The sequence below is a fragment of the Prionailurus bengalensis genome, chromosome D1 (genome assembly GCF_016509475.1).
Source record: "Prionailurus bengalensis isolate Pbe53 chromosome D1, Fcat_Pben_1.1_paternal_pri, whole genome shotgun sequence".
NCBI classification, from domain to species: Eukaryota; Metazoa; Chordata; class Mammalia; order Carnivora; family Felidae; genus Prionailurus; species Prionailurus bengalensis.
The window spans coordinates 59,144,827-59,172,153 of record NC_057346.1 but is presented as its reverse complement, the minus strand read 5'-3'; the positions used below and the strand labels follow the sequence as shown (position 1 = coordinate 59,172,153).

Sequence of the window (27,327 nt, the reverse complement as noted above, 5' to 3'; positions counted from 1 at the left end):
GCTCCAAGCAGCCAGATGGAACACAGTACCAGGGACTGGTATCTGACCACTGGCAAAGGACCGGGAGCCCCACCTTTTCTGTTAACACAGGTGTGAGGTCTTCAAAGTGACCTAGGGAAGGCTCAAATCACAGGACCTAGTCCCTCCACTGCACTTGAGTCTGATGACCGTCACCCTCAACCCCCAACCTTCCATCCTCCACTCTGAGGCCCACAGCCCTGTGGTCTGAGACCCAGGAACCTCTCCCCCTTCCTTATGTGATGACTGGAGAGTGTCAGATCCTCTACCAATGCAGGTGGTACCAAAGGGGCCTCAGGCTGAAGGTCACACAGTAGAACCTCACCCTCGGAACCCTGAACCAGGGCTTCCAGCCAGACCTACTTCTATTAGAGCAGTGAATGGTAGCCAAATAGCATGGAGCAATGAACATGTAACAAGGACAGGTGAATGGATGAGTGAACTAAGGAACAGACACAGGAAAACAGAACACACCATGGACAGGAGGAAGGGGTGACGACCTGACACATACTCCAGCTACACATGGGGAAATGAGGGGATGTCTAAAGGGGCAAAGGCCAGGGGATCAATAATAAAATTAACAAAATGAACCCTAGAACAAGGGGATTAAAGGCGACGGTGGTCAGTGGTCATGCCCGGGCAGGTGGGAAACAGGCACAGCGACGAGCCAGCTGAGGCTGTGGGATCGTTTATTGGGGCTGTGTCCAGTGGGGCCGCAGCGCCAGCCTGGGCCCCAGCCCAGCGTCCCTAGGAGGCGCAGGCGGTGGGGGAGGGGAGAAAGCGCGGGAGGATCCGCCACCCCTGACCCCACTCCATCTTGTCTAGGTCCCTGCGGTGGTGCCACAATCAGGTGAGCGAGGTGTCGTCGTCGCTGCCCTCGCCGCCCGCGCCGCCCGTGCGCTCCTCCCGGCTCTCCGTCACCGCGCTCTCATCGATGTTCTCCAGCGAGTCCGCGTGCTGCACGGAGAGCTCCGACAGCGCCAGGCTCGGCAACGGGCTCTGCTCCGGGTGTAGCCACGGCTTGAAGTGCGGTTGATGTTTCTGCTTCCACTCTGGGTACTTGACGCACGCTTTGTACATCTTCTTCATGGCCTGGGGGGGGCCGCCACACATCCGAGTCAGGGGTGGACACGGCGTGGGACTGAGTCTTCGCCACTTCCCGGCCTGCGCCCTCCAGTGGCTCAGTCCCCCGCTCCCGGGACCCTGACTCTAGCCCATTTCATAACTCCGCCCCTCAGCCCTGACTCCGCCACCCCTGACTCCCAGTCTCCATCCCTGACCCACCCCCTCAGCCGGAACCCTCTCCCGCTGCTTACATACCCCAAAGTCCCAAGGCCACTCACCTTGGGAGCCAGGAACTGAGAAGATTTATTCACTACCCATTTGGGTAAGGAGCCTATGAGAGCAGGGAAGAGTAATGAGGAGAGAAGGGAAGAAGCAGCCTCAGGGACCCAGCTCCCTCCAAACATACATATCAACCTACTCCTTCCAGCCTGGGGCTTCCAAGGAGGCTACCCTCTTCTCCATGGGAGGGGAGGAGGCTGTGAGGCAAGTCCTGTAAGACTTCATCATCCTCACTCTCTCTTTCTGTCTCAGACCAAGGTCCCCAGCCTCAATTCTGTCGTATCCCCTCCCCCAAACCCACCTGCTATACCCCTCCTGTCCCTCTGCTAAGCCCCAGAGCATGGAAGAAAACCACAGGGTCCTAAGTGACCACAGGCTACAAGTGGGTTGAAATCCTGACCCACCAAACTCCTGCCTGTCACCTCCCCTCCACTGACATTCTTTCTCATACCCAACCTGTGAATGGCCCTGATGCTCTACCCCGCCTTCTACCTGTCCTCCCAAGCCCCCTACCCCAGGCAGCCTAGCTGCTACATAGGCCTCTTGGCTAAGCTCCCCATCCTGGGCTCACCTGGAATCCATAGTTGGTAGCCCAACCATCCACCCTGTCTCATTCCCAAATGTCTGCTCTTGCCTCTGACACCCAGCACACTCAGTCAGTGAGGTGCTAGGGAGCCCTGGGCCTACATCACTGGGTGCTTGGTGGGGTTGGGGCACACCCGGGCAAAGATGTTCAGGGATTACCCGTCCTCGAGACATTCACCCATTCACTCACACTCCACATCCACTCCAGGACACTTACTCTGGGCCAGCCCCAGGGACCCAAAGAGCAACTCACTGTCTGAGATGCAACAGTGTACCAAATGCTCTGCTAGAGGGGAATGGGCCTGTGAGCATGGAGCCAGTGGTAACTCTGGGCATCAGGGACAGAGGAGGTGACATGTGAGGCAGTCCTGGGGGCATGCGTAAGGGAGGAGAGATGTTTCTAGGATGAGGGAAAAAGCTGCCTAGACAGGGAGGTGGGACGGTGTAGGTGTGAGGAAGGACTGGGAAATGTGGGGAGGGGGCTCAGACTTCACTCTGAGGGCAACAGAAAGTCACAGAAGAATTTGAATCAGAAGAGAATCATGAGGAAATGCATGTTTGGGAAAAATCCCTCTGTAGCTGTATGGACAGAGAAGGTCGTTGACTATGGAGAGAAATGACAGATTCAGGAGCTGTTTAGAAGGTACAATCAATAAGAATTGGTGGCCAGACCTGGGAGCTGAGCAGAGGGCATCCCAGTCAACCGCCAGGTTCTTGGTATGGGTGGCTAGGGGGAGGTTTACGAGAAGGGGAAAACTAGGAGGGGAGATAGTTCATAGTTCAGCTTTGGACACAGTGAGTCTCAGGTCCCAGAAGACATCTTAAGGGATGAGTCCAGGAGGCCAATGGCCACAGGGATCTGGTTCCCAGCAGAGAGAGACATATCAGCTGGCCACAGAAGCCTTGGGAGTAGCTGAACCTTCCCAAGGGGAGGAGAACTGAAGCCTGGAAAACTCAGGGCCTCTGGGATGGGCAGAGGATGGGAGCTAGCAAGACAGACGGAGTGAAAGCAGACAGTAAGCAGGAAGCCAGTCAGAGCATGGAGGTGTGGGAGCCCAGGAAAAGAGCTCCAAGCTTTGTCATGGAGCAATGGCTACCACTTTGGCCTTTGCTTTTCAAACCAGTATAAAGTCTCAAATCTTGGTTCAAATGATATTTTGGATGGAGATGCCCCAAAATACAAAACAGCTCCTAACACAGGCTCTTTTTGATCCCTAGAGATCAGGCCACATCTCCTGTGGTATAGGAAAGGATCCCATGATAAGCTGCCAGGGCCAAGCCCTCACCTTTGGGGTCCACCTGGGCCAGGTAGGTGATGACGCAGCTCTTGGGCCCCGTGCTCTGGATGAGGTAGCCCGTCTGGATGGACACAGCTCGGACCAAGTCTTTCCGAGGTGGGTATTTCTGGGGATGGAAGGCAAAGGGAGGTGAGACTGAGGGTTGGGACAAAAGAAGTGTCTTTATGAGTACACACACACACACACACACACACACACACACACATACACACACACAGAGTCAGTTAGTTCACATCCCCTGGCATCCACTCCAGAACAGGCCTGATGTTGGGATAGGGAGAAAGGGAGGACTCAGTCGTTTCCCTGTTCCCCTCAGGAAAGCCCTCAGTCTGGAGTCAGGGGTCATGAGCACATACATGGGCATTCACACATGCACTCATCTTTGCCCAGGCCAGCTGTATCTGCCTGTCTTGCCTGCTGTGGAGATCAAGGTGGCCCAGCCTCAGGGAAGTAAGAGGCCCTGCCTCTTACTACTTGCACCCCCTTTCCGAGCCAGCCCATCCCACTTGCCCACAGTGATGGCTCACATCACCCTCTTCTCATCTGCCTGAGAGCTGAGCAGGGAGACAAGAGCCATTATTCTCACTATATAGTAAGGAAACTGAGGGCCAGAGAGCTTCGTGCCCAGACTGAAGTCACATGAAAGTCATGGTAGTAGCCAGAAGCCTCTTCCTGGGTCAGGCTTGCTGGCCCAGCCGTACCTGGGACCTTCCCCTGCCCACCCAGCAGGGAAGGCAGGTAGACTCACAGGATGTTTGACTGAGTAATTCATAATGATGTAATCAGTGCCCATGGGGAGCCAGGAGCGGAGGGTGATGACATCACGGTTCTTCAGGGGCTTTGGACACCTCCCTGTGGAGGGCAAGGGACAGTTCAGCAAGACCTCTGGCCTGACTGCCTGCAAGGGAGGGCATAGCAGAAGCCAGGGACACAGGGATGCCTAGTTAATCGCCAGTCCCCCCTGATCCAAACACATATACCCCCCACCCACCCACCAGACCACAGTCCCAGAGCTGACACTAGGAAAGAGACAGAACCCTCTCCCTTCTTGTCACCAGCCATTCCTGCTCACAACCTCACACGGCCCTTACCTTGCTGGCCTGGCCTGTTTGTATATGTGAATGTGAATATATTATTGTGAGTGTGTGTATCAGAAAATGTGTGACTGTGAATATGTGGCATGTGGCCATGGAGTGTGTACATGACTCTGTGTGCATGTGTGTGGAGGGTGTATACATGAACATGGGAGTGCGTATGTGTTTGTGAGTGTACGTGTGTGTGCCCAAGGGTCTAGGAGTGGACAGAAATGTCAGAGAGGGCAGCCCTACATCTTAGCACTCAGGTCTCTGAGCAGCCTGGCCATGGGAGTGATCACAAGGAGGAAAGGTGGGAGAAGAAAGCTGGGCTGGAGGCCTGGATGGAAGCAGGGAGGCTAGGATCAGTGTTCTTGCGCCTGCTCACAAGAGTAATAGCCCACGTCAGCATTGACTGTTAAGCGGGCAATGTCGAAAGTCTCAATGACGTTGCTGTCCCACTTCTTTCGGTATTCAATGTCGTGTAGGACGTCATAGAGTGTCTCAGCTGGCACATCGCGGCACTCCATCCGGCACTGCAGACAGACACATGGGTTGTTAGGGTCACACAGGGCTAAAAGCCCCGGCCAGGAGACCAAAGGGCAGACAGGCAAGAAGGGGAGAAAGAACATCAAGAAGAGCTTAACTGTCCAGCCCTCCCAGAAGCCACCCATGTGAGGAGAGGATAGCCCCTGTATCCAGAGACCATCTCCCCCATCTCAGCTCCCACCAAACCTCCCGTTCCATCCCAGTCTCCTTTTCCAGGAAGCCTTCTTGAATGACCAGGCCAGACCTTCTGGACTCCCGTACACTAAGTCTCTATATCTATGCCCTCCCAGACCACTGATCTTCATGGGTGGAGGCTCATGGCTGACTCAGCGGAGAATCTGGTATGGTTACATGCTAAATGAAATGAAGGCATAAACAAACAAATACCTAAATGGATGCTTTCTTTCATCCATGGTGCTCACCACCTGACCATACAATTTACCTTTTTTTTTCCCTTCATCCAACAAATATCTTTGTTTTTAGCTCTGTCCTCAAAGAACTTTGCGTCTAGGGGAGAGAAGAGCCAAGGATCCCCTTTTTTATTTAACCCTCAAAACAACTCTGCCAGACAAGAAATGCAAAGAGGAACTTGAGGCTGAGAGAGGTTAAGTAACTTGACTAGGGTCACCCAGCTAGTAAGCAGCAGAGCTGGGATTTAACCCAGATCATATGTCTGGGAAGCAAGTAAAAACAGAGCTAGGTTTTGCTAGGTTTGCACTCAGCAAGGTGAAACTTAGTTCACGTCCTTATTCGGTGATTGTTTTCACCCAAAAGCTCAAAGCCTAGGCTCAAGGTCCCCTCAGCAACTGGACAAGTTTTCTCATGTCGTTTAAAAAGGTCTCCCAGACCTGGGCATTCAGACAGTGCCACGGGAAACACATAGAAAGCAAACTTTGGTTTTCCTAATTCTAAAATTGGGCTGATACCTCTGAGTATTTCTGTGAGAGCAAAATGTGGTAATGTGTATAAAGCACTTAGGATAGTACCTGGCAGAAATAAAGGTAACACCTCCACTGGTGGCTGGAGAAAGAAGGGCGGGGATGGGGGGTGGGTGTAGGGAGAGAAGGAAAAAAAAAAAGAGATAGTACCTGGCATGTGGTGAGTGTACCTCTCAGTATCTCTGGGAGATCTTTCTACTTAAATCATTTCCTTATTGTAGAAACAGTACTATATGTTTTAGAAAGTTAGACATACAGACAGCAAAAAGAAAACCATCATATTCTCATCATTTAGAGATTGCCACTGTTAACACTTTAGTGATTGTTCTTCCCAAGCCTTTTTTGTGCATATTTCCCCCGAATGAGATTATTCTGTGCATTCCATTTTGTAGCCTTCAGGCAACAATCTCTACCATTTTGTTGCAGTTAATTTTCAGCACATCTAACACTCAGAGCATATTCACATTTCTCCAGTCATCTCAACCAGGGCCCAGCAGAATGGCTCCTGTAAAGAAGCATGATGAGAGGAAGGGCCGTTTACCATCAGTGAGGTAGTGACCAGGGAACACACACCATCAACATTCACAGGCGCATGTAAGGAGTGGGTTTCAAGAAGTGTGCCCTTTGGACCCCCAAAGAGACACAGAAATTTGCCTTGGAGATGGGAACTCCAGAAACTCACTGACACCAGGCTCAACAAAGCTGTTTGGGCCAAAGGAATAAGGAATGTTCCATACTATATCTGTGTGCAGTTGTCCAGGAAACTAACAAGGATGAAGATTCAAACAAGCTCTATGCCTTAGTTACCTGCGTACCCACATCACTTTCAAAAATCTACAGACAATGTGGATGAGAACTAATTGCTGATTTTCAAATAAAGATATAAAACTGCAAAAAGAAAAGAAAAGACAGACAAAATCAAAGTTTGAGGACAGATTCTAGCCTGCAAAAAACTCACTGTGTGAGTCTGAACAAATCACCTTCCCTCTCTGCTTTTCTGATCCATGAGGAAGGTTATGAGTCTAGATCCAGTCATTTAACTAACAGCCCCAATTCTAGTCCTGTGCAGAGCACAGAACAATCAGAGGTGAATCTGAGACCTGTCCTTGAGAGGCTTCTAGTTGAGGGAGGAGACCAACTTGAAAATGGAGAGGTGCCCTAAACTGCCCAGTGAGGGCACAAAGGAGGAGGTCAGTTCTGCAGAATGGAGGCAGGCACCTCTTCTCCACTAATACTCAAAAGGTCCTGGTTCCAGGTTTTCCTAGAGAAATGCAGGATTCTGGGGCTGGGTGAGGTAAGATGAGCCTGGAACATCTTATTGTGCCAGAAAGTAAGGACATACTCACAGAATGATAGGGACCTTGCCAAGGAGCCAGAGGAAGGGCTCCCACTGACTGGGTGAGTGACTTGTCAGGGTCTGCCCAAGGCTTTGCCAGTTTTAGCATTGAAAATCCCACATCCTAGGAAAACCCTCTATCCCAGACAAACTAGGAGAACTGGCCACCTACCACAGACTAAAGCTAGGACAACCCGAGTATCAAAATAGTGATAATCAGGGCATCTGAGTGGCTTAGTCAGTTGAGTGTCCCACTCAGATTTTGGCTCACATCATGATCCTGGAGTCGTGGGATCAAGCCTTGCATCGGGCTCTGTGCTAAACATGGAGACTGATTAAGATTCTCTCTGTCTCCTGCCCCTCTTCCCTGCTTGCACATGCACGCTCTGTCTCTAACATACAAAATAGAATGAAAAAATAAAATAGCATAGTAACAGATTATTCGAGGCTCCAGGGTGGCTCAGTTGGTTAAGCGTCCGACTTCAGCTCAGGTCACGACCTTGCTGCTCATGAGTTCAAGCCCCACGTTGGGCTCTGTGCTGACAAGTTACAACTGGGTGTTGCCTGATAGAATGCAACGAAGAGAATACAGGCACCACTTAGGTGACATTTCTGCCAAAGATGCATAACTGAAATCCAGTCATTAGAAAAATCAGACAAACCCCAAATAAGGGACTTTAAAAAAGTCTCCCCTGCTGAGTGTCAGGGTTGTGAAAGTCAAGGAAGTACCCAGGAACTCCCATCACACCTAAGAAGACTAATGACAAGTGTGAAGGAACAAGTGAGTGAGTGAGTGAGTGAGTGACTGAACGGAGTGAGGGAAGGGCTGGGATGGTGAGAAAGGCGTGGGGGAAGAAGGCAGAGGTCAAACTGGCAGCAGCAGCAGCAGCCGGACGACCTGTACTGAGCAGCTGTGTGGAGGTCTGGACGCTGCAGCAGACATTCAATGCAAGCTCACTCTTCACCCCAAATTATGAGCTGGCATTACTCCTGTGCTGTGCATAGAAGCATAGGGCTCAGGAGATTAAGCAACCTGTCTGAATCAGACAGCAAGAAAGCAGCAGAGCAGGGATTCAAAACCGGATTTTCCTGTACTCTCAACCATCAAGGACCACTCACATGTGGCTTCTGAGGAAACGAGAACTTCTCTATAGCCAAGCTGACTTGGCTTTACAAGTCCTCAGAGGTGTTATCCTGGGCAGTGAGTGTGTGGAGGGGCAGTGACGACAGAATTATGCTCTTGGGCTAGAACCCTACCTGGGACTGCCTCTTCCCTCTGGTCAGGCTCAGCGTGCACAAGGACCCAGGTGCACTCACGGCTGGGGGTTGGGTGCACCCTGAGGAGAGGCCCACACTGCCCAGACACCGCTCAGGGCTATTGTGGCTTCAGGACCAAAGGCCTCCCTCTGAGATAGCGGGAAGTAGGTGGGGCTTGCATGGCCACGAGACAGACCCAAGACAGACCTGGCAGTTGAGTGTAAACTTTGCATAACATTTCATCTTTACACTCGATCTTAGCCAAAAGGCTGAGAAGCGATAACATTTCATCTTCAAAACAGGGGAACTTTAAAGGTTTCCCAGGCTGGTGGCAGGCTCTTGGGCAGGAAGGCCGGCAGTGGCGCTCTGCTGGCAGGGCAGGAAACCCTGACTAGGGTGGTGGTACCGCAGGTGACAAAACAGGCAGGCTGGGTGGCTGGTCCAGAGAGCAGAGTGGAGAGTGACCGTGGGCGTCCTCATCCCGCCTGGCTCCCAGCCATGCTCTTTCCACAGCCCCCAGGAGCTAGGGGCCTGTGCCAAGAGGGGTAGATTACATAGGGCATTGTTCCTGCCCACTGTGGCAGCTGCCACATCTGCGAGGTGTAATTCTAAGAGGCTTTAGAGGGATGGTGGGGGTAGCGGTGAGTCACTGGAGAGCACCTGGGGGGCAGGCCTGTGACTGGATCCCACAGCCATTGGGCCCTGGGCAAGTCAGTCACTTCCCCTGGACATCTGGGAGCTCCCCCTGCAAGCCAGAACTGAAGGGGGTTTGCTCTGGGTTGCTCAGTCAAGGAGCCATGCTGAGCTGCAAAACCCTCAAAGCCTGGTTACAGCGGGGAAGCTGACTTGCAGCTGAGAAAACTGTGGCCCAGAGGGAGCAAGTGACACCAGAGAAACTACAGACCGTATTTCCCACATTCCACTCTCTCCAGCCCCAGGAGGTAGAAAACTGGAATTGCTCAGAAGCCCTGGGACCTGCACACCCTCAACCCTCAACACACTTAGTCCTACGGAGCCATGGTCAGAAGGGACTGGACAAGTGAAGAGGGCCACCAGGGAAGACTCTTGCAGGTTTTGAGCCTGGCAATCCCAGGTTCCCATTCCAGTTCCTTCCCCTTGGGCACAAGCTCCTGAGTCTTAGTTTCTTCACATGAAAAACAAGGATAATAAGAGTACTTATCTCATGGGGATGTTGTGATTCAATTAAACGAGATCATGTATGCAATATACCTGGCAAATAGTAAATACTCAAAAAATAGTAGCTGTTAGGACTTCAGCCGGCTTCCAGGAGCAGCCATTCACGCTTCCACAGGATAGGACCAGGTCACATTTGCATTTTGTGCCCTTTATGCTTCTCTGGCCTCATCCTGGGGCCTGCCTATTGGTCCATCCATTTATCTATCCACCACTTTCTTTCTAGAGTCTGCTATATACCAGGACACTGCAACTGGGCAGGAGGAACTTGGAGATGAGCCAGAGGCCCCAACAAGTGGGTAGCAAGAGAGACAAGGACACAGAATCCCAGCAGAGAATGAGTAGGGGTGGGGGGGAGGGGCACAGTAACTGTGGGAGCAGAAGGCAACAGAGCCTAAAAGGAAAAGGGGCAGAAGTGCTGCAAGGGGAGAGAGGGCATTTCAGCAGAGGGACCGGTGAGTACAAATACCTGGAGACTTAAAAAAATAAGTACAGGGGCGCCTAGGTGGTTCAGCTGGTTAGGCTTCCAACCAGCTCAGGTCATGATCTCGTGGTTCGTAGGCTGGGGCCCTGCATTGGGTTCCGCTCTGACAGCTCAGAGCTTGGAGCCTGCTTCAGATTCTGTGTCTCCCTCTCTCTCTGCCCCTCCCCCACTTGTGCACGCGCTCTCTCTCTCTATTTCTCAAAAATAAATAAATAAACATTTTAAATAAATAAATAAATAATTAAGCACCAAGCAGGATCCAGCGCCCAAGCTGTGTCTCATTGTGCCCCTCTCTTCTCTCCCACCCTTGCCCTGTGCTTCTCTGGAGGCCTTCCCAGTGCTCAGCTTTAGAGAAGGAGGGATCTCCACAGAGGGAGGGAAATGGTGGGGAGAAGGGCTCCAGTATCTCCCAGGACCCAGGGAGATAGCTGAGCTGAGACAGGGGACAAGAAGTAAGGTCACCTCCACAGGGCTGTGGTATGGCCTTGAGGGCCAAAGGCCAGGTCAGTAACCTACAAACTGACAGACAGGTGGATCCAAGTTTGGCCCTCACCCCAGGTCTCCAGTATCCTTGCCTGTGGGATACGTGCAACCACGGATTATCCCACAGTCCTAGGGACCCAGGAGATTATCTCTTCCTCCACACTCTTCAGTTACCACTGGGGAAAGTGAGGCCCAGAGAAGGTAAGGGGTTCGTGTGGGCTCTGAAACATCCCACAGGCTGTGCTGACTACTCACAATGCTGCATTTTAATAGACAGTATTGTAAAAGGAATAACTGTTATGCAAATCATCTTTTCCCAACAGAACCATATTCAAATCAAAGGAAGCATTCCTGACTAGGGGTGGGGTACTCACTATCAAATCAATCACAGCCTTGAATGATAACCACAACCTCAATAACCATTACCATGTACCAATGGCTCCAAATCACTGCCTAAGTCATCATCACAGAGGAGACAACAACACTTGGCCCATGGACCCCATAGGAGCTGACATGTAGGTCAAACCACCTCTGCCAGTTGTCTGCAACGCCACGCTGTGTCCTGTACAAATACTGTCTCTTATCCTCCCAACACCCCAATGGGTATCATCATCTCCATTTTACAGATGCAAAAACTGAGGCCCAGAGCATTACAAGGATTGACCAAGGACTGAAGGCTAAGAGTGGTAAAGCAGAGAACTATCGCCTGGGTGTGTCTGACCCCAGATTGTTAAGACTTTCTGCTACCTTCATCAAGGGGCAGGACTGGCCCAGCTCAAACAACATGCTGGCAACTGGAGACTGTCTTAGTTAATTGACGGTTATTATGCAGAGCTCATCGGATTCGGAGGGCTTGCTCACCAGGAAAGCGAAGCTCAGACATTCTTCCTCAGAGCAGAGTTCCTGACTCCACCCTCAGACTGCATTGGGCTCAAAGACAGAGCTGTACTTTCCCAAAACTCCACCCAGGTGCTCTGCATCTGGAAGACCCCGAGAATCTTTCAGCCACTGCATTGCCCCACCAGACCCAGCCAGGCCACACACAGACTTATGTTTACATAGCAGTTCCAGGCTGCCTAGGGCAGACAGGCCTCTGCCCAGCTACATCCTGCTTTCCTGGCCTTGGCCTGGGCAAAGGACTTCAGCTCTGAGTCCCAGTATCTTCATCTGTCAAACAAAGATAATCCTCCCCTCAGAACGGAGCTGTGAGGATTAAGTGAGGCTTGTACAGAAAGCCCCAACAGCAGCTGCTCTTCCTCTAGTCCTAAGCCCCAGTGCCCCCCCCCCCCCAGGACTTCTCAGGCCCTGCCTACAGGAGCACCTTCTTGCTAATCCCCAAAGGGCAGGATATACAGGACCAGGGAACAAAGTTTAAAAAAACAAAAATGCCCAGATCCCTCCACAGTGTGGATGGACAGGGAGCAAATGGGCAACCCTCTTCCACCAGGGCCCTACAAAAATGTATCTGCTCCCCCATCACAGCCCACACAACCGGGCACTGCCAGCTCCATGTCAGCCCTGGTGCTGAGAGATGCAGCCTGGCCTGGGGCATATAGCAGGTGAGAGGCTCAGCTTCAGCAGAGCCTCTGCCTCCTGTTCTGAAGGGACCCCTCCCAGGGGCCCCCACTGTCTCTCCCAAAGGCCTCAAGAAGCCAGCATTAAGCCAAGTTGATAAAGCACCTGCCCTTGCCTCTGGGTTTCTGGAGCTCCCAGAATGTAGACCTCTAAGACCTTCCTCCATGTCGCCCCCAAATCTCAAGAATAGCTCAAGGGCACTGACACAAGGGGTTGGAGAGAAAGTGGGGAATGGGATACAGGAGGAGAGAGGTCTCATCAGTTCTGCTTTCTGAGAACTTTCCTTCTCTGGCTCCTTCCCTATTTTGTTTTTGAACAAACTTCAGTCTGGCTGTTCCCTGTCCAGGCAGCCCTTCCTGTCCTTAAATCTTTTAGGATGACCTGGGGCCTACTTCTTGTCTCCTCCATCCCCAGGGCCTCCCTCTATCAGCATGCATTGCAATGCACTGATTGGCCCACAGTGCTGTGGCCCCCTTACTCATCTTGGCATCCCCTGTATCTGGCACGGTTTAGTAAAGAAGTATTTCTGAAGGGAAGGATGGACAGGTGAGACAGAAAAGAGGTTGTGCCTGTGTAGGCTTCTCTGACTTTTAGAGTGCAGGGGCCGTGGCCAGCGATCCTTAGAGCTTCTGTGGACTTCAGAAGGAAGAATCTTGGTGAAAACCTCCTAGACTTGTAAAAATCTCCATGGCACTTGAGGCTTACTCCTTCTGCCATCATCCTTACATAAAATGCAGTGTAGGGGTAGGAGGTGTCAGAGACAAGTTCAGGGAAGATTCTGGGACTTGCTGAAAGATCCTTAATAGTTCTGATAGCTAAAGAAAAGTAAATTTAAATGGTACTGAGGTGCGAATTTATATTTTAGTAAATTAGCTAAAATATACAAAATATTTACTGCTTGTGAGGACATGCTAAAACTGTTACACAGTTAGTGACACCAAATATTGGTTCCACTATTCTGAAAAACTATTTGGCAAATTTTTTTAAGTTTACTTATTTATTTTGAGAGGGAAAGAGAGAGAACACATGAGCATGAGCAGGGGAGAGGCAGAGAGAGAGAGAGAGAGAGAGAGAGAGAGAGAACCCCAAGCAGGCTCTGCACTGTCAGCACAGAGCCTAATGCGGGGGTTAATGTCGTGAACTGTGAGATCATGACCTGAGCCAAAATCAAGAGTCAGACATTTAGCCGACTTGGGCCACCCATGCTCCCCCATTGGCAAATATTTTTTAGGTCATAAAAATGTCTCTCAACTCAATTCCTGGAACTCCAGGACCAGAAATTTATACTCAGAAAAAAACACCAAAAAAACTTGCTACAATATTTATGACTATATTATTGCATTTATAATTAGCAAAATATATTGAGAACCTGGAACATCACCAACAGCTGGGTCTGGTTGGGTTAAGACACATCACCTGGATGATTGCTGCCCAGCTACTGAGAACTGCGCACGGCTCCCCACCACCCACCCAGGGAAGGGCAGGCTCTGAACCTTCAGAACCCAGAACAGGCCTGCATGGAGCAGCTGCCGGAAATGTAGAATTAATAATTCGGTAGCAATACAAGAAACTTTTACAGATGCAATGTTAAATGAAAAAAGAAGATTCAAACTTGTACCTGTGCCAAGGTCTAAAGTATGTATAAATTATGTACACTCTTGCATGAGAGTTGAAAGGAACCAAGGAAAAAGTTTTACTCAGGAATTGAGGCTCTGGTGATTTATTTTTCCTTTTTGGATTCTTGGTACAACACAGTTTATACAAGACATAGAAACTATACTTTTTTCCCCGAGTTGAGAGTGTTGTCCAGAACCTGGAGGTCCTTGTTCCCTGGATCTGGAAGTCTAGGCTGAGCTGAGATGGGGCCTGAGGCTGCCCATGTTAATGCTGAGTTACCTTAGAAAGGCTCCCCATCATCTGACCATGCTAGGAGTGGAACCAGAGGGCCCCCCCCCCAAAGCTGCACAGGCAATGACAACCGTGGGTGGGCAGGGCAGGGAAGAGGATGCAGGAGGCCAAGATGCAGCTACAAGGAGGAGCACCTAAGTGGAGTCCTAAAGGATAAACGGAAGAGCAGATGGCACTCAGATGAAAAGGAGGTGAAAGAGCTCTGGGCAGAGGTGCTGGCATGAGCCTGGGGGCTGGAGGAAGAGGAGGGCTCAGGTAGTTCCACTGGGTAACCTGAGTGAACATGGAAGGAGGCGGGAGGAAATGGAGCTGTCCCTAGAGAACCTCAGGCTGTTCATTCATTCATCCATTCAGCAAAAGTTAATGGTGTGCTAAGAGCTTCACAAATTCATTTAATTCCATCCTCTCAATCACCTGGGAGGAGGGAAGATTATGCCCATTTGTAAATGGTAGCTCAAAAAAGTGAAGAGAGGAACCAACACAGAACCCAGTGTGACCCACAGTTCACCAAGGCTATTCCCTGAGAACCAGGTTCTGCTCTGTGGAGGACCCAAGGAATTCCAGGTGAGCGAGCACCTGGCCAGGTGAGGCCTGTCCCTGAGGATCCATGCTAGGGGCTGGGTCCGTTGGGGCTGGCTCTGTCCGGAGTGAGGGGAGCTGGAAGGACACAGAGAGCATGTGTGGTGTGAGCCCAGAGCAGGGGCTCTTTCCCCCATCTTCTAGCTCAGTATCCCCACCTGTACTATGACCACACAAGCCCTATGGCCCTCTATTCTGAAAGGAAAGGGATCTGGCACCAAATACCTCCACACCATCTTCTCCCCAAAATTGGGGTCCCCTTGAGACTATGGAGAGTACAGGTGCTGCCATCCCTCCCCTAGACAGGGCTCCTAAGTCTGCTCAGGCAGACTAACCCAGGCTCTTTGCTATGCTCTCCATCCAGCGCTGAGTGACTCATACCTGCTCTGCCTCCTTCCTCTGTCCTTCCCCCAAGTCTCCAACAGCTTCCCTGGACCCATACTGCACCCCTCAGACTCTAGACCAGCAGGCCCCAGCTGCGCAGCAGTAAGAACCATCCTGCTCTGACATCTCAGAAGCTGACCTCCTGGTCTGGAGCTCCTGCCACTCCAGCCCTGGAGGAGGTGGGAGAGCCAGACAGAAGAGGGAGGAGAGGAGAGAGGCAGAGAGTGGGTGGGCCTGGAAGAAAAGGAAGGGATGAGGGAGACTAGTGACACAAGACACGAGACAATGGCCAGGGCTGGCACACAGACATCAAGACAAACACAAACTGGATAAACACCTCCCAGGGCTCCAGAGACACCCCGATGCCCCCAAAGCACTCTCTCTAGTAAGCTCCAGACAGCATCTTTAACAGCCTCCTGGGCATCACCCCCTGGACGGCCCACAGGCTCTCACTCACCATGTCCAGTACTGTCGTGTTATCCACCCCAATGCCCACTGCCCTGTGCCCCCCTCCAGTGCCTAGAACCTAGGCATGGCTCTGGACTCATCCCTCCCTCTCATTCCTGGGATTGCACTCAGCCATGACCTTCCAACAGCTCCTCTTCACCAACCCGAGGCAGGCTTCCTCATTCTTGCTTGGACCACTGAAGCAGCATCCTTGTCTCTGGTCTCCTGGCTCCCAGGCCAGTGCTTCCCCAGCAGCTAGGGAGCTTTCTAAAACCCAGAGCTGATGATGGCACTGCCCAGCTTGAAAGTCCCTGCTATCTTTCTCTTCTCTGCCTTCAGGCCAGATCCCAACTCCAAGATGTCCTCCTCACTCTGGTTCCGCCTCCACTCCTTCTCACTCTCAGTCTGCACTCCTGCCTCTGGGAGCCTACCCCACTGAGGGATTCAGTGAGAATTGCTCAGCTTGCCACCTGGCTCCTGCTGGGCTCCTAAGGCCCCACCCAGACACCCCCCACGCTGCCAGCCACTGGCCTCCCTCTGCCTGAGTTCTCTTGGAAGGTTGTCCCCATCTTCGTCAGTCTCCCCACTAGGCTTCAGGAGCAGGGCCCAGTGTCTCCAGCACTGGCATGGCGGCTGGCAGAGTGGGTGGGAGGTATGAGAAGAGGTTTGTTGAATGAATAAAAAACTGATACAGAAAAAAAATGGAGGAAAGGGGATGAGTAGAGACATAAGGGCAGAAGCAGGAACCATCAGAGATGGGGACAGAGAACACACCCTAAGAGGAGACCCTGAGACCCAGAGGTAGGCCCAGAGGCTGGGTCAGGAGGCTGGATGGAGGTAGGGAGGGGAAAACTGTGGCAGAACCAGCACTGAGCCTGGGGCTAGAGCTGCCAGGAGACAGCTGAGGAGACATAATTGGATCAGAGACAACTCTGCTGCAGTGAGGGGGCGTGACTCACACACACAGTAACACCAGACACAGAAACACACAGTCCCACACTCAGAGGCACATACACACCACCTCAGACACATGCACACACATACACACACATACATACATCCAATACGATTTACTGACCCCAGTCAGGTTTCTGCCCCAGGGATGTCACCTGGGCAGATGTGAAGAGGCTCACAGTCCACCCAACCGAGGACCCTATCACACACGCAGTCACCCACAATCCAGCTCCACAAACAGAAGATCCGCACATAGAAGGCCAGACAACCCCTATCATACCATCCTGTCTTCATAACACCACCATAACCACCATCTGGTATCTTATTTAATGATCTGTTTGCTTCTATTCTTCTTGTCTCTTCCTTAGGATGTAAGCCTCATAACAGCTGAGTCTGATCTGTCTGAGTTGCCACTAAATTCCTGGATATAACACAATACTTGGCATATAGTATGTGCTCAATAAAAATGTGTTGAATGAATGAATGTCAGAGACACACAAGGGAACTCCATCCTCTCTGCCAAGCCTCTGCCTTAGACTTTTATCACTTTTTTGGTCCAGAATCAGGTCCCAGGCAACCTGGAAGGAACCAGAGATGGGGAGGGGGGCCCGGGGGGCGGGTGCCAGGAGATGGTAGAGGGGATCTCAGCAACTAGGAGCAGATGCAAGTTGTGGCATGAAACCCAAGGATGAGATTAAATGGCCCAGGACCACAGTACTCATCCCCCTACTTCCCTTGTGTGTGTGCTGCGGGGGACAGTGTACATGTGCAGGCATTTCTCACCTGCCCCAGTACATAAAGATTCTAGAGATATCAGAAGTAGCTAGTATCTCTCTTCAGGGAGCCTCGGATGAGAGGCAGGGAGGCAAATGTTAGGTTAAAGCCCTAGAGAATAGCTCCAGTGGCCCTGTGTCACCTTCCCCAGGCTCTCTAATGACAGGTGAGAGGAACCTATATTTGGCATGGGATCCACCACTAAGTCCTGGGCCTGCCACTTTCTTTCACTGTCTGTGTTTCTGAAGGTTCAAGGGCCCCAAAGCACAGAGCCCAGCACAAGCATGCCAGAGGGGATGAAGTGAGGCACCAAGAAGAACAGGGACACCTCAAGCCTAATACCTGCTCTGAACAGCTTTCCTCCCACCTGTTGTTGGCACATGCTCATCTGCCTAGGTCAGAGGCCAAGGTAAAGGATCAGGGCTGGAATAAGGTTTCTATCCTATCTATCATGGTGGCAACCTTGTTGCCAGGCCTGTGGCCCCTAGCCCCTCAGGAACCAGCTGGAGTGGCCCAGCCAAGGTCCCAGATTCTGGAGTCATAGCACCTACAGCCCTGGTTCCAGGTGGCCCAGTCAGGCGTGGAGATGCAGAGGAAGAAAGAAAACCCATCCGTCTCCAGGACTCCCTCCTTCCTCTCATCTCCTGAAACTTTAAAGACTCTGGGCTGGAAACTGAGCTGGGGCTCGTTAAAGTTTAAAAGCCAGAGCCTGGGGAGCCGGGTGTGGAGGCACAGAGCCAGCCTGGGGACTAAGGGCTCTTCTGGCCCCAGGGGGACACTGACTGGAGGCACCTACCCCCACTCTGCTCAAACTCACAAGGTTCCTCACCCACCAAGGCAGGCATCAAAGGGGCTGCATATCCACAGTCTTACACCCCAGCCTGCACAATACAGTTTGCACATTGCAAAGGGTTATGCTATAACCACCATGTCCCATCCATTATCCCTCCTAAATCTCTCTGGATGCAATCCCTTGCTTCATTCCCCACAGCCCCTGCTTTCACACAGGACTCAGCACCTCTATCCAGACAAATACAGTATCCTCCCCTTCCTCTTCCTCCTCCTCCACTTCCTACCTGCTTTATCGAATCCCACCCACCCACCCACGCCCCCCCCCCCCCCCCGCCCCAGCCCGGCATCCCAGGACCTCCAGGACCCATGTTCTGGGGCCTTGGTCCAGCTCTCTAATCATCTCCAACTCCAGACTAAACCACCTGCCAGTCTCCTAATGTACTACTCTATTTCCCACCTCTGGGCTTTGCACAGCTTGCTCCTCTATATGGAAGGCTCCCAGTGCAATCAAACTTGTCCATCTCATTCGCCACCCAATTCCAAAGGGATCACCTGAGCATTCCAGGAAGCATTTCCTGGCCCCCAAGCTGGTTCAGAGGCCCCCTCTGGGTCTCCATAGCTTCTGTGACAAGTGTCTGTCCATGCACAAAGGAGCTCCTTGAGAGCAGCGCTTGGGCTTGATCCTCCTCTCTGTCCCTAACCTTCAGCATAGGGCCAGGCAGAGAGGCTATCAGTGAATGTTCACTCAATGAGTAAATGAATGAATGAAGTGCCCAAAGACAGGCAGGGCAGCACTACTCAACAGATGAAGAAGCTAAAGCCTAGGTGGTGGCAGCAACCTGCCCAAGGCCATGTGGCCGTGACTCTGGACAACATGCTCTCTCCTCCAGAGACTCAGCCTAGCCCAGAAAGACTTCCCCTAAAGTTTCCAGCCACTTCTGACCTGAGGCACTTAGAGGGAACAGACTTGAGAGTATGGAGGGGGTGGGGTGAGGGTGCCTTATGGGAGCAGGTGGACAGTGAGATAGGGAAGGGAGGGGCCGAGGAGCTTTCTCCAAAGCAGAAGGGGAGGAGCCATAGGAAAGGAAGTCAGAGAAGACAGGTCCCTACTGCTCAGCTTCCTGTAGCAAGAGGAACCTCAGGTTCTCAGCCACAGTCCCTCAAGAGACCTCCCACCAAGCCCCTCAAGGACCCTGCTCACTAGGCCCACTCCTGCCTCTGTGGTCTGCCTGTGAACATCTACCCCGTGTAGTAGGCAGAAGTCACCTGGAACTGTCCTTCCTCTCTTTACCAGGGTCTGAAAACTTCTGAAGACAGGACCAGATCTCCTCTGCCTCTCACATGGATAGCCAAGCACAAGGTTAGGCAGGCTGCAACACTGGAGAGTCTGAGCACATGAGCATCAAGGGCAGGGCTTGGCAGGCCATGTCACCTCCTGCTTTCTTCCCCTCATTCCTCATTTCTCTCCCATGGGCCCTTGAGTCCCATTAGTTCAGAGGCCCTTAGAGCCAGGAAAGTCCCAAGGCAGAAATGGAGAAATAGCCCAGAAAAGGGCAGGGACATACCATTGGTAATCCACAGAAGAGGATACCACAGCCAGGAATGGACTTAAGCTGGCCCTGCTTAAATGACTGGCAGACCCCTTAGTTTTGCATTTCTCATACACTCACACATTGGCCTGGGCATTGAGAGACCTAGGTTTGGTTCCAATCTGCCCTCTGCCTTGGACCCAGGATCTGTGTTCAACATCTGCCTCTGGAACAAGGCCGGACCTCTCAGAAGGCAGTGTCTTCCTCCTCTCCAGTGCCCAAAGCACAGTGTAGACCTGAGGTCAGGCCAGGCCATGTTGGAGGCCAGGAGGGAGGAAAAGGGTAGAGATGACCTCCAACAACCTCTCCCCTTTGTCTTTGCTCCAAATGCTGGGACCAGAGCTACAGTGGCTTTCGGGGACCTCTGGACACAGGGACAGGGAGAGGATAAGTCTAGGGGAAGGGAGATGAGGAGAAAATCAATAAGGTAGACCGATAGATGGAACCCTACCCCCACCCCCACCTGAGGATCACGAGAACAGGGCATGTCCGGAGTGCAGGCTGGCTTTCCCAGCTCAAGGGGCAGGCCCACAGACAGGCTGGGGCAGGATGGGGTAAGGGGTCAAAAGCTAAACAAACACCTGTGGTTGAGTCCCAGCCCCCTGGAGTGACCCAATCATCCTTGGGGACTCTGGCTTCAGACCTGCTGTGTGACCTTGGCAAGTCACTTCCCCTTTCTGGGCCTCAGCTGTCTCATTTATCAAACAGGAATGGGATTATGAGAACACCGTGTACTTCAAAGAGTTACTGATGGGGTCAAATGCCATAACGTTGACTAACAATGTGAGCCCAAGCAGAGGGGGGCAGGTGCTCTGGAGTCAGGCTGGCTTGGGTCCTATGCCTGCCTCAGCTGCTCTGTGATCTTAAGCAAGTGACTCTTGGCCTCAGTTTCTTTGTAGCATGAAGACAAACCTACTACTGCCCAGGACTGGCCTGAGGGCAAATTTGAAGATGGAAAAGATGCTTGACTCCTATCAGAAATGAGATTTCCTGCATGGAACCTGGGAATCCTGGAACCTTGGGGATGGGATGCTCAGAGACTCCTGCCCATCTCCCAGAGCTCCACTTGGCTGGGCTGAGGGGATGGGGAGTCAGGGGGCTGGCCGCTCAGGATGCCCATAGCCAAGGTCCCAGCCTCCATCCTAGGCTCCAGCTCTGTTTGCCTCCTGTCCCCAACTCTATCTCCATTGTGGGGAGAACAGAGAGAGATAGGCTGGGAGACTGGAAATCTGGGTTCCAAGCCTGGCCCTTCTAGGACTTAGCTATGTGACCCTAGACTGGCCTCTGCCCTTCTCTGAGCCTCAGTGTCCTCACTTACACCCCAGTGAGGAGGGAGTATGAAACAGGGATTGCAAAAGGTCTTCTGACACCTCCAAACTCTGCTCAGTCTGAGAGGGAAGGAGGATCCAGGTCCCAGCTAGGGACCACAACACCCAGTTTTTCCAAGTCCCCTCCTCTCCCAAGGAAGTCCACTTGACAAGACTGATCTGGCCACAAGGGGTCTATTGTGGCAGTCTGGCCCCAAGACCCGTCAACTCCAGTCCTAGACTGGGCTGGGTTTATTCATTAACCAAGCCAGTTGAAGGAGGCAGCTCCGCCCTATTGACACAGAGGGTGGGAGTACTGGACTTAGTTCAGACCTTCCCCTTCTGGAGAGCCTTAAGCCTTTCCCAGATCACAGGAAAACAACCCTGTTCTCACAACAACCTTGCTCACCTTTCATTCAGTCTGTTCCTTCCTTCTTTCCATCCTTCATTCAAACAACATCCTTGCTCTATCTGTGTTGGATGCTAGGGATGCAAAGAGGGATAGGATCTGTCCCTGCCCTCAGAGAGCACCAAGCTGGGACACACCAGCTGCCCTGTGCTTCCCTGCTCCTCAGCCTCAGACACAGTTCAGGCCCCCAGAAAGCCTCTGGCCCAGGGCCCTCAGGCCTGGGCAGAGTCCCAGATGGGGAGACACACATGGAAACCCAGAGAGAAAGAGATAATCAGATAGCTGGGATGCAGACAGAGAGTCACGGGGGCGATGGGGAAGAGAAAGCAGAAAGCATGAGCCAGAAGGCCACATGGGACAGATGGACAAAGCTGTAAACGACTAAGATTTAGTAAAGCAGAAAGGCATAGGGTCAGAGAGGGAAGGTCAGCTTTCTTAGACCGTGGTATGAAGTCAAGATGCCAGAGCTAGGTCTGAGAGCAGGTTCTGGGTAGGAGTGCCCTCAGAGTCCAGTGCCCTTCCCCTCTACCCCCCCAACAGGAATACACTCCCCTACATCCGGGAGGAGGGCAGCAGAAAGAGGAGGGCAAGGGAAAGGCAAGGGAAGTGAAGGACACAACCTACTGCCAAGAACCCATTTAAGGGAGAATTTCCCCCCTCGAAATGAAGCACTCACAGCAATACCAGATGTGTTGGGGGGAGCTACCGAGGCCTCTAGACCAGAGTCTTCACCAGCCTCTGCCCCATCTAGGCCCCAAGGGGTGGTGGGCTCATTGGGTCCCAAACCTCAAGCCTGCCTAGGTCAGAGGCCTAGAGTTCAGGCAAAAGAGGAAAGTCATGGGACTTTGAGGAGTGGGGCTTAGGCTCTGAAGGAGCTGATGTGCCTGTGTTTGCCCTGCATCTGCTGGCCTCCCTTGGCCCCCTTCTCCCAGAGCCTGGCCCTGTGTAAAGCAGGGACATCCAAGTCCCTGCCTTCAGGATCTGCCAACCACAACCCTAAGTCCCTGCAGGAGACTCTGGGAGCAGCCAGGGAAGGAAGAGGGAAGAGCAGCACATCAGGCAAGAAGGAATCAGGTCCCTGGCACCCAGGGCTGCGGAGAGTGAGGACAGACCAGGAATTAGGGAGAGAAGGGCTCAGTCTCCCCACCTGGGATGACTCAAGTCAGGGACCCAGTGAAGACTTGCATGGCCAGCGCAGTCCCAGAAGGAGACCACTCTCTCAGGCCTGGCAGCAGCCCACTTCCCAGGAGCAGGCAAGGGCATGCAGAAGCCTGGGTTCTGGCTGAGTGAGCCAGAGTGAGTCACACCCCCTCTCCAGGCCTCAGTTGGCCCATCTGTGTGAGGAGCCCTTGCCCAACAAACTGTGCCTCCTCCTGGTTCCCTGGCAGGAAACTCTTTCTGAGTCCAGGTGCCCGACCAGGTGTCTGTGGCCCTGCAGAGGAGCAGGGGACTCCCTGTCGGAGGCAGCAAGGGCGCAGTGGAGGCTGCACGTGGGGCAGGGCAATCCTACCTTGATCTTGTGCAGGGTCCGATCCATCTCCACAGCCTGAACCCACACAGACACGCCGGCCTTGCTGTAGGTCAGATTCCAGCCCTCCTCGGCCTCACACTCTGACCGGAAACTGCGGAAGTCCTGGTCGTCGGGCACCTGGACACTATCGCGGCCCAGGACTGGCCGAGGCCCTTGGGGCTCTGTTGAGGCAGCGGACTTCTCCATGGGGAGGCCCAGCGCCCTGGTCCTAGTCCCGCTCTCCTGGGTCCTCCGCGGAGGCTCCGACAACGTCGACGCGGCTGCAGATGCTGACGCCACCTTCCTGGGACCTGCAGGACCGGTTTGAGGACGGGAGTCAGTGCGCTGGGGGCGCGGGTGGGGCTGTCCGGGGTCCTGGGCCGATGGAGAGTTCGAGACAGGCAGAGGCTGGCCCCCTAGAGAGCGCGGAACCGCACAGGGCAGTCACGGGGGCCACCCCCAGGAGCGACCCCAGACCTCCCTAGGGCCGGAGTGGGGGCCGCGTATCGGGTGCGGGGGCTCCTCAAGAGCTCTTCGGGAACCCAGGGGAGGCCAGGACCCGAGGTGACGGACGGTCCGGCGGGGCTCCGCGCAGTGCCCGCCGGACCGGCTCAACTAACTCGGCAGCGGCGCCGGCGCGGGCTGCGCGCCGGGCGGGTGGTGGGGGCGGGGTGGGGCGCCCGCCCAGCCGGACGCTCACCTGTGCCCGCTGCTCCGCGGGGGCCCGCCAGGGCCCGGGGTGCGAGCGCCTCAGCCGCCGCCGCTGCTGCCCGGGCGACCGGGGCCGCGCGGGGGCTCCGGGGGGAGGAGCAGTGGGTCCCGCCGCCCTGCCCCGCCCCGTGCCCCCCCCCGCCCCGCGCGCCCCCTCCCTTTCTCCCTCCCTCCGGGCTAGGCTCAGAGGCTCCGGGGCTCCGCTCCCCGGGGCTCGGTATTTTCCAGGCTGCGGAGGTACAGCTGACGGAGCTCGGAGCCCCGCCCCGCCCCGCCCCGCAGGGTCCTAGCGCCCGCCCCCGCCCGCCCCGGAGGGGGACGGGGCCGGGAGAGCGCTAGTCCTCAAGCTAGGGTTGGGGACGGGGCTGGAAGGGGCCGAGTTAGAGTGGACTCTGAGAGGAGGGGCTCTGAGGTGCTTGAAGAGGGATTCTGGAAGTTAATTGTGAGCCCCTTCTCTCCATCCCCCTCCCATACTCACAGCTATACACCTCTGCAACAACCTACTTACACACAGGCATGCTGTCCCCAGACATCCCAGAGACGCCCCCACACGACACTCCAGAGACCCAAACATGGGCACACACCCCCGCCACAATCAAGAGCAACTTAGAGATGCCAAAGCTTGCATCCCCCACCAACCACGAGGCACGCCAAGCCTACACACTTCTAACCCAGTTCACAGTGAGGTTCACAAACCCAGGAGGAAGTTGATCCAGCCCACTAGCCTCAAGGTTCATAGACTGACCAGACTTGGGTAAAATCTCCACTCCAGTCTTACTCCCAGCTGGGGGATTTAACCAGGCCCCCCTCCAGCTTTGGACTCTGGCAGTTGTCCACCACCATCTGCCCTGAGCATCCCAGCACCTGTCCACATACCTCCCATGGACTAGACTAGGCTCTCAACAGCACCTGGCCCCAGAGTTCTGGGGCTCCCCTGACCCTCCCCAGGCAGAGCTGGCCAGGGCTCCAAAACCACGGGGGAGGTAGGTCCACCAGCACTGCAGCCACCCTTTCCAGCCTGGGAGGCTGCCACCTGCCCCCTGGGTCCTAGTGCCAGCTTTGCCTCCAGTCACTTCCAGTGAACCGAGGCCAATAAATAGTTCAACTTCTCTGAGGCCAGGCCAGCATGAGTGTGGCAGATGGCCCAAGGCTGAGCATTCACTCATTCCAGTGACTGGCCTTTGACCACAGAGGGGCAGGGAGGGCCCTTGGTGAGCTCACCTGGATGAACAGCTAACTTGCCCAGTGTTACACAGTGAGTACATAGCCATTCTGAATAGTATCCAGGTCACAGCCTCCTCCCACCCCAGGTTCCTTTCTCTGCTCTGGCTGCTCCATGCTCTCTGGGCCTTAGTTTCCCATCTATGGAATGAAGGAGTAAGAATGTATAACCTCCTAGCCTCACCATCCTAGATCTCTGGGATGGAAGAGCTTTTCTTAAAGGTGCTGAGAAAAAACGAGGAGTTGTCACAGTGTGTTCACAAATAGAGGTGTTTTTTCCTACAGTGCTTAGGGCTCCAATATGTTTGTGAATCAGGCCCAATTTTATAAGTGATGCAGGGAGCAGGGAGCCATGATGGCAGATGACCTCAAAGGGCATTCTGCAAACTAAATCCTGTAAAGTGAGCTGCAGGTCCCCATGAAGTGTGATCACCTTAGATCTCCGGTATGTGGGTGGCATAGTCAGATACTCACCCCCACCCCTTCTAACCCACATTCTTTAAATGTGTAGGAGTGGTGGCAGGGGAGCTGGCTCTGGGCTCAAGATGAAGCCAGGGCTATGGCTTTCTGCTATGTACCTCCTCTGTCTCCACCCTAACTCTAGGCAGGTCACTGCCCCTCCCCTGGCCTCAGTGGTTTTAGCTGACAGCCACAACCAGATTGTGTTTTATCTTCCACAACACAGCTCAGTGGGAGACCCAAAAAGGAGTCTACAGGGCCTACTCTGTGAACTGTAGCCTCTGGGATCTACGATAAGGAAAAGAGATGGGAGCACTGGCCTGGTGGATCCTGCCTCCTTAGGGCTCCAATAACATCTCAGCAGACAGCAGGCACAAGGGCAGTAAACCTTTCATGCCCATCACCCAGTCCAGGGTAAAAGAGATAAGGCTAGGTTGACAGTAGTAACGGCAGATTGACAGAGAGGTACAGATGGCAGAAACCAAACCATTACTCAAATCCAAACAGAGATTAACCAAGAATGAATCTTTTGAAGGTCTTGGGTCAGAAGTAAGTGACCTGGTACCCCTGCTTGGATAGCCATGCCTTGGGCTCAACCTTGGGTCCTGGGTTCAGGCCAGGCTAGCTAGCCAAGAGGATGGGCAGAATCACTCCCCATCCTATTTATCATTAATTTGCCCTTGCAAGTCCCCCTCCCTCACCCCCCCCCCAAATTTAGGTGTCTCTGGCTCAGGGGTTTATGACAGTCTCCCAAACATGACCTTTAAACACCCCTGAGCAAGAGACAAGGACCCTGTCTGCTCAAGGGTGGAACAGTGAGCCCAGGAGGGCTGGGAAAGGGGACCTAGGGGAGGAGTCTGGGGAGGAGTTCTAGGACTTGGCCACCCCTGCACAACCTGGCAGCACAAATGGACCTGGGTTCAAATCCCAGCTACACCTATCTCTTAGCTGTGTGACCAAGGGCAGGTGACACATCCTCTCTGAGCCTGTTTCTTCATCTAAAATAAAAATACCTACTGAGAATTATTGCAATGAAAAGAGTTGTACATGTGTCAGTTTCACCCCCAAATAACCAAAAATATAACTGGGAGGGGAGGTAGAGAGAATACACTGTCCAAAAATGGCATGTTTCCAACAAAAAGTGCTAAGGTAACATCTTGATATGATGGTGGTTAAGATTCTCATGAAAGATTAAACAGTGTTAAAGGTTGGCAAGGCATGACCCCACTCTGCCCCTTGCAGACCCTTGCCCAGCCATAGGGCCCCTCCACCAGAGGTGGATCAAGGTATCTCTTTGGGCCCCCAGGACGGGGCCCAGGTCTGGCTCCTGTCTGGGTCCCGAGCCCCAGAATGGGCCATCACAGAGCAGGAATCAGGGTGGGTGTGGAAGGGAGCAGCTTGTATGAGAAGAAGGTGCTTAGCAAACTGAGAGGTGTCATGGGAATGTGAGGAATCATTACCTAGGGCACTGAGCAAGTGCTAGGTCTTACACGTGCCCCTCACAGAGAGAGTAGCTGAAGCCATGAGAGGCACAGGGATACCCCTGAATCACAAAGCAAGTCAGAGCCCATGTGGGAATCTCTAGTACCTCAGGACTGTGATTCCCGGAATGGGGGCAGGTGGTCTTTTGGAGATTCACACCAGACTTTGCTCACAGACCCCTGACAGACACTGGAGCAGGGGTCAGGGCACCTGCCTGGAGCCACCCATGACCTGGTCCCTAACACTCTCCCCTACTCCCTCGACTGTGTCCCCATCAGAACTGAAGGTCCTCAGACTAATGTCATCTGGACCCAGCCCCTCACTGTACAGATGGGGAAACAAAGGCCCAGCTAGCAGGGACAAAACAGAAATAAGAACCTAGGTCTCCCAACTCCTAACCCAAGGCTCTAACCCTGCTCTCCATTGTATGCCATCCCTTTCACTAGCCTGGGGGTGATATTAACACAGTCACCGTCCTCTCTCTCTGTCTTAAGATTCAGCCTCTGCCCAGGGTCCCCACCCTGCCCAGTGTCCTGGATGGTGAGGGGCCACCAAGTCTTGACTTGCTCTTGGGTTCTCCCTCCTACTCACCATCTAGTTAGACAGACGGATGGCTGCCCTGATCTCCCTTCTGGGAGATGAGGAGAAGGCGCCCCCCCCCCCAGCC

General features: G+C 53.3%; 1 protein-coding gene across 2 annotated transcripts; it reads right to left on the bottom strand.

Annotated features, from left to right (window-relative positions):
- Window positions 1-690: 690 nt before the first annotated feature.
- Window positions 691-27,327, bottom strand: STARD10 (StAR related lipid transfer domain containing 10). 2 transcript variants are annotated; one of them, XM_043580315.1, is made up of 7 exons: window positions 27,252-27,327; window positions 22,788-23,098; window positions 4,707-4,854; window positions 3,994-4,097; window positions 3,234-3,351; window positions 1,362-1,414; window positions 691-1,110 (listed from the first exon to the last, which is right to left on the bottom strand). In XM_043580315.1, the coding sequence occupies exons 2-7, from the start codon at window positions 22,992-22,994 to the stop codon at window positions 865-867; spliced, it is 876 nt and encodes a 291-aa protein (XP_043436250.1). In that variant the 5' UTR covers window positions 22,995-23,098; window positions 27,252-27,327; the 3' UTR covers window positions 691-864. The 2 variants fall into 2 exon arrangements, with proteins under 2 accessions (XP_043436250.1, XP_043436249.1); XM_043580314.1 differs by lacking the exon at window positions 27,252-27,327 and adding an exon at window positions 23,488-23,658.